At 38.6% G+C, this 7,317-nt stretch overlaps 1 protein-coding gene across 1 annotated transcript in view; it reads right to left on the bottom strand.

Moving 5' to 3' along the window:
• Positions 1-2,609: 2,609 nt before the first annotated feature.
• Positions 2,610-7,317, bottom strand: part of LOC111083177 (protein KIAA0556-like) — a gene marked incomplete at its 3' end in the record, with an annotated part of 25,209 nt that continues 20,501 nt past the window's right edge. The window contains exon 6 of the mRNA XM_022379489.1: positions 2,610-2,807. Coding sequence (XP_022235197.1) covers positions 2,610-2,807 — 198 coding nt within the window. The remainder of the gene's footprint in view (positions 2,808-7,317) is intronic.

Raw genomic sequence — 7,317 nt, 5'->3', positions numbered from 1 at the left:
GGAGACCAAAAACAGGGAAGATGTGTATTGAGATGAGAGGCAAAAGCATCAAATCGGCCACACCTTAAAGCACACACAACTCCCAAAAAAGGAGAGGATACAAAAACAACCCCTTTGGTAGAATACTGCTGGGACAGGGTAACCAATCCAAGACCAGATTCAGGGCACTCATAATAAGATATACCAACAAAGTGATATGATACCAGTGGGCCCAATATAGAAGATCCAAAATTCAAAAATAAAGGTCTCTTGACCGGATGCACCCATGCTTGGTGATGTAGAAAGAAGTTTCAAGAGATTGATAAGGAGAATGGATTCAAAAAGAATTCCCCACCCCAAAACCTCCAAAGTGTCAAGAAATGCTCCCCAAATGGAAAGAGAAGCATCCATAAAAAGGTGACATTCCAGATGAGGAAACCCTTCAAGTAATATTGGTCCGATCTAACCTCCAGTCAAATTTGGACTGTAAGTGAAGGGAAAAGGTAAGAGGAGAATCCAAGGGAACCCGAACAAGGACCACTGGTTGATCAAAACCCAATGAAGATGGTGTATGTGGGCACAACCGAGACGAATGATGGTTTTGAAAGAATTACATATCCCCCAAAAGAGATAGAACCTCATGTGCAGAAGGAAAAGGAGAATAGGGGATGCCATATACGAGACGTTCCATAGTTCTCACCTGAAGGGGAGAAAGCTGGTACTGACAGAGAAATGAGGTGAGAAACACACCAAGAAGAGCTAAAAACTGAGTAAGTGTGAGGAATGACTTCCCCACCCAGGCATCTTCCTGAGGAAGAAACTAAGTATGTGGGGCAACATCAGCCTGTGAGGAAGCTAGAAGTAGCCACTCGGTCATGTAAAGGTGTAAACGAAGGCCCCAGGAGTGAAGCAGTTGAGCAAAAGTCTGGACCACTTAGCAGAATACATAGGAGTTGAGGCAAGTCCAAACGAAAAAGCCTGAAACTGAAACACACACCCACGATGAACAAAATGAAGAAAGTGTCTGGATACCAGGGAGATGGGAATATGTAGATATACATCAAACACATTGAACTATTTTATCCACAAACTAGGAGTGAAAACCTAATGAAGAGTTAAGTACGACTTTGTGGTGAACTTGAGAATGATGAGGAAGTGGTTCAGAGAAGATAATAAAAAAATAGCATCCTTGAGATTTAAGTCCTGAGCTGCCTCTGACTGACACTGGCAGGAAATGGAATCCCACTGAGGGGAGGGGGTAATTAAGATGGTAAGACACCAGGGGACGAATGGAAAGGGGGTTATGTAGATGAGCTGAATCAACCCCAGACTCCAAAGAGTCCAGAAAACCCCCAAACACCTGATGTAAAAAGAAAAGATGTCATTTACAATTCACATCCAATGAGAAGGAAGGTAAATGATCCCTAGATAAAACAGTTTCCCAACCAAGAAGAACCAACAGCAGAGCAGCCAAGTCTATAAAACAAGGGCTGAAGAGGAAAGGCATACCATGGGGAAAAAAAAAAGAAAGATACTACAGGGAAAATTAACTAAAGTATTAGGGTCCAACTCCATATAGGAAGAAGAATTCCAAAAAGTATGAGTCTAATTATGGGTAGCTGGAACTATAAAAGCAGAAACATGATAGGCCAACATATGTGGGGGAGAAAGAATATTGATCCCCCAAATGCAAGTGTTCCCCAAAACGACTAGCAAGAACCTCAGTATCTGGGTAAGGATGAAAAACAATAAAATGACATGGGTAGAATCTTAAAGGAAAACAGGAGACAAAGATAAAACACAACATACCTGTTTAGTCAAGTCTACAAAGAGAAAAACAAAAGGCTGCCCAAAGTAACATCCACCTGTAAAGACATGCTTAGGTGCTAGTATAACAGGACCATCTTCAGGTTATTCAGAATGTTGTCTGAAATTATACGATTCCCTATGGATAATAGCTGTCATATCAGCAGCTGATACCTGTGGTACTGACCCTGTAGACATGGCCGGTAAATCCGCTGTAGCAGTAACAGCAGTGGCAACTGTAATCACCTGAAACTATCTAGGGCATAACTCATAAACTCAAAAAATAGAAAAGGGAGAGTAGATGATGAAAATGCAACTCTCCACAAAAAGATGGTAAAACAACAACAACTGAAGTAGAAAAATACACAAAAGTAAAAAGTAAATGAATATAGTAACTAAATCATGAGTGAAAACAATCATGTCTACACAATAAGACAGCCAATCAAGAAGTAATTAACAAGTGCATGATTAGAGAGGTAGCTAGTTACGATAGAGGTAGTGTCACACTGAATCATATACACACATAAATGTGAGTGTGTGTGCTAAGAAAAAGATGGAAAATAATAAAGTTGGAATACAAATAAAAAGAAGAAATTACTACACATACACATGATGAACTGACATATGCAATTATAAACTCACAAACATAATTAAGAATAGTTAATACAAGTTACACTAAGAGAAAAAAAAAATTAAAGTCTTTTAAAGTTTGCCATTAATCACTTAAGTATTTCTGACAGACATTTAAGCTATAAACATTGTAAGGAAACAAATGAAATACTGCAATACACATAACTTAATGATAAAGAATAATAAACACTAACCCAGATTCGGATCATTGCCACTCTAACAGGCTGAGAAAATTGCAGGAAAACATAGTGATTGTTGCCTGGTGTGAAAGGGGCCAACCACAGGTGCATATCGTCTTTGGTGCGATAAACTCCATCAATTAAGTTGGTTACAACCCTTGGGTCATGACTGTAGTCAGGTAGAACATTTATGTCAGCTGGTTCTGCCCCAATCTATAAAAATATGTTGTAATGAAATTATTTGTATTGATAGGCACATTATAAATGTTTAATTCAAGCATAGCTCAGGATGTAACTTTGCATACCTACTGAATAGAGAATTGTTATGATGAAAAAATTAGTGTTAACATTTTCCTTACCTAAAATTGTATTTCGGATAGACACCTTTTCACACAGAATAGTTTCTTTTTTCTTGTGTTTGTGCAATCTGCCAAAGACATTTGCAAGCCACCAGCCATGTGAAAACACTCACCTAATCATGCATGAAACCCCATGAAATTGTTCCATTGTAGCAGAACCCTCCACCAATAGGAGTGTGACACCACTACTGCACAATGACTTCCTCTATATTCTTGCTCATTAATCCTTACTCTTTGATGAGGCAATAAATAAACATGCACCAGGAAAGTGGGGAGAATGTGTGAGAGGTGAGTATCTATTGGAAACGTATTTTTAGGTAAGGAAAATGTTAATTTCCTAAATGATTACTCACCTCCACATACAGAATAGCTAGAATTCCACATTGAAATGGTGAAGGGACCAATGCAAAGTTTACCTAGATGAGTTTCCTTCTGAAAATATCTGTATTGATATGTAGTTAATGTTCTTCCAGGGATCTAGAACCTGAAGTCTGACAGTTGTTCAAGGATGCTCCCCATCCTAAGAGAGAGAGGTGAAGGAAGATCCTTCAGCAGAGAAGGAAGGATGAAGATCAGTGAAAACAGTGAATACTTGGAAAGGTTCTACTGGTTGTGCAATACCCATTGTATGGAATGCATATGTGTTCAGTCAAGTGGAATGAGATGTTCCAGAGAAGCCAATGTCCCCAAAAGAGAAAGAACCTCTCAATCAGGATGTGGATGTCAGGTGCAAACTTTGGTCACCAGATGCTTGAGGGGAAGAGTTGTGTAATAGAGAATGGGAGGAGCCAAAAGATATGGAAGAGAGAGAGAGAAAGATTTTTACATACCTGAGTAATAAAGTTTTGAAAATCTGAGGAAGACAGATTGTTCTTCAGTAGGTAAGAACATTCTCAAAGCAAAACCTAGTGGTGGAAGAATTTTTTCAAATTCATTCTCTTAAATTCAGGCTTGAAAGAAGGGGAAGAGAAGGTGAAGCAGAAGGTCTGGCTGCATCATGGACCCCACCACAATAGCTGTCACGTCCTCCACAGATAATGAAATTTGTCCCATCTTATTAGTATTTTATTCAGGATGAGAAATATCTTCACTCACATCAGCTGAAGAAGAGTTCACATTAAACTCTGAATTCACAGTGAGTATGTTAAAGCTCTATCAAGTGAAAGAAGAAAACCAAAAAGTCACAAATTTCAGCAAACTCAAAACACATCTGTTCACAAGAGTGTTGCCAAAAAGAATGAGGACTCATGAGTGCAAAATGTAGAGGGATTAATTTCACTTGGTAGTGTGTTGCACTCCTATTGGTGAAGGGTTTTGCTGTATGATTAAGTGGGAGTTTTCATAAGGCTGGAGGCTTGCAAATCTCTTTGGTAGATGATGCAAACTCAAGAGGAAAGAAGTTATTCTGTGTGAAAAGGTCAGTATTCATTCCAGAAATTGTAATGCCTGTTGAAAAGAGAATTATTATAGTGAAGGAAACTAGTATTGTAATGCCTATTTAACAGATAATTGTTATGATGAAAGAAAGTAGTAATTTTTAACACAGAATTGTTATGGTGAAAGAAAGTAGTACTGTATGATTACAGAATTGTTATGGTGAAAGAAAGTAGTACTGTATGATTACAGAATTGTTATGGTGAAAGAAAGTAGTACTGTATGATTACAGAATTGTTATGGTGAAAGAAAGTAGTACTATTGAACAGAGAATTGTTATGGTGAAAGAAAGTAGTATTGTTGAACAGAGAATTGTTATGGTGAAAGAAAGTAGTACTGTTAAACAGAGAATTTTTATAATGAAGGAAAGTTATAATTTTCCTATACTGAAAATGTATTTTTGATAGGTACTTCCCTCCTCTCACAAGTTATCTATTTTCGTCCAGTGCTTTCTTCTATATGTGAACCTTTTTTTTCTTCTTCATCCCACAAGCCTTCTGCTCCCTCTATAAGAATCAAATGATTCCAACATGTCTCTCATGCAAATCATCGTGTATCACTTCTCTATCAATAGTAGCGTGACATAGTCATGTGACGCATGTGGCTCCCTTTATAAGCCTCTACCAAACTATCACTCCAAAGTTTGGCATAATACATAAGCACTGGAGGAAAGTGGTGAGGAATGGTGGGAAGTGTGAGTGGAAGGAAGTAACTATTGGGAATACAATTTCAGTATAGGAAAATTATAACTTCCGATATGGTAATTCCCTCCACTCACAAGATTAGCTAGAATCCTGCATTGATAAGGTGGAGGGACTAGTGCAAGGAAATGACAGAAGTACTCCCCGAAAGCATCTGCAGGGTACCCCTAGATCTTAAGATCTGATGAGGGGAAACACACCACTTCTGACCAGGTATACTCTTTGCCCATCCATGAAGTGTGCAAGACTAGGAGATAAGGGTTGAAAAATAGTATGAGGAAGAGTAATGGGAGCTGCCAAGGGATCCCGAGCAAAGTTCCACTGATCATAAAGAGCCCACTGAGGAGATTGCATATGTTAATGACCAAGGGGGACCAGTGACATCATTGAAGACCACATCCCCAAAGGTGATAGAAAGTGAGTGAGCTCAAAGGGCATGGCAAACTAACAATTCCATGGAATGAAGTCATAGAGGATAAGGTTGGGACCAACTGAGATGAGTGTCAAAAAGGTCACTTAAATGGAAAAAATATTGTGTAGGAAGGAGGAAGGACTTCTTCAATGTGATTAATCAGCCCATCCAAGCAGCCACATGAAGGAGCTGATGAGTATGGCTGGCCAACTCAGGTTCAGAATGAGCCAGAAGAATGAAAAGCTCCGACCATCTGAAAGGGTGAGAAATGTCTCCATGGTAAAATAGGGCAGTTGAACAAATCAATTGAGGCAGGACAAATCGATGACAGGCCTACAGTCCCTGGTTTTCCTGGAAACAACAAAGAGTATGGAAAAAAATTGGTGAAGTATGTAGAACAGGTTCGCTGGCCTACTGAGGTAAAAGGTCCTGAACCACCTCTGACAGATGCTTGCCAATCATTGGATCCAAAGTAGGAGGGAAAGAAATGGGTATGGGAGACATGGGAGGTAGGGAAATAAATGGGATCACAAATCCCTCTGATAAAATTTGAAGAACTCAATGATTCTTGATGGAAGGATGCCATTGATGAAGGAAATTGGCAATTCAAGCTCTCACTGGGTAGTCACAGATACTGTTAGCAACATGACATGTGTCATCAAAGAAACCGACGAAATAAGGCACTCCGAGCAGGAGGGAGAGGTAAGGGTTGGGAAGGACAAGGAAGAGAAACTGTAGCAGGTGCCATATTGGGCTCCAACTGTACAAACGGCAAGAAGAGTGGAACGAGTAGACTGTTGTTGTACAGAAGCAACTCATGACTCCAAGAACCCAGGAATCATGTAAAATTACATAATGCTGTGAAAATGGGGTCATATGTAAATTCTGAAGATAAGATGCTGGTAAATGGACATGAGTTATAGTTGCACATATCGAAGGTCCCAACAATTTGTAACATGAACTTCGGAATTCATATCAAGAAGAGTCAATCAAAATCGAAATAATTAACAATAATGTGAGTGTAATAAACTGGGATTAAATTAAAGTGAAGAAACAGTTGTAATAAACTCGGAAGTAATTTAAATGAAAACCATTTTGCGAGTGTACTAAAGTTGTGTGTGAAACATGAAACAAAGGAACACGTTCAAGCACAAGTGCTGCCAAACAAGAAGTGATTGTTTGGTAGAGGCATATAGAGGGAGCCTCAAGCATCATGAGACTATATCACACTACTATTTGTGGAGAAGTGACGCATGATGATTTGCATGAGAGACAAGTTGGAATCATTTGATTCCTACAGAGGGAGCTGAAACCTTGTAACATGACAAAATATAAATAGGTTCACATATAGATGGAAGCAATGGACGAGAATAGCTAATCTTGTGAGAGGAGGGAAGAACTGTATCGGGATTAGCACTGTGAAGTTTGTTGAACAAATTGTTATAATGAAAGAAACCAGCACTGAGAGGCCTGTTGAACAGAAAGTTGTAACACTGAAAGAAATTAGCACTGTAATGCCTGTTGAACAGAGAATTGTTATAGTGAATAAACTATTACTGTAATGCTTGTTGAACAGAGAATTGTTATAGTGAGTAAACTATTACTGTAATGCTTGTTGAACAGTGAATTGTTATAGTGAATGAACTATTACTGTAATGCTGGTTGAACAGTGAATTGTTATAGTGCATAAACTAATACTGTAATGCCTGTTGAACAGAGAATTGTTATACTGAATAAACTATTACTGTAATGCTTGTTGAACAGAGAATTATTATAGTGAATAAACTATTACTGTAATGTCTGTTGAACAGAGAATT

The sequence above is a fragment of the Limulus polyphemus genome, unplaced genomic scaffold (assembly GCF_000517525.1).
Source record: "Limulus polyphemus unplaced genomic scaffold, Limulus_polyphemus-2.1.2 Scaffold8458, whole genome shotgun sequence".
Lineage (NCBI taxonomy): Eukaryota > Metazoa > Arthropoda > Merostomata > Xiphosura > Limulidae > Limulus > Limulus polyphemus.
This window is presented reverse-complemented; position numbering and strand designations above follow the sequence as displayed.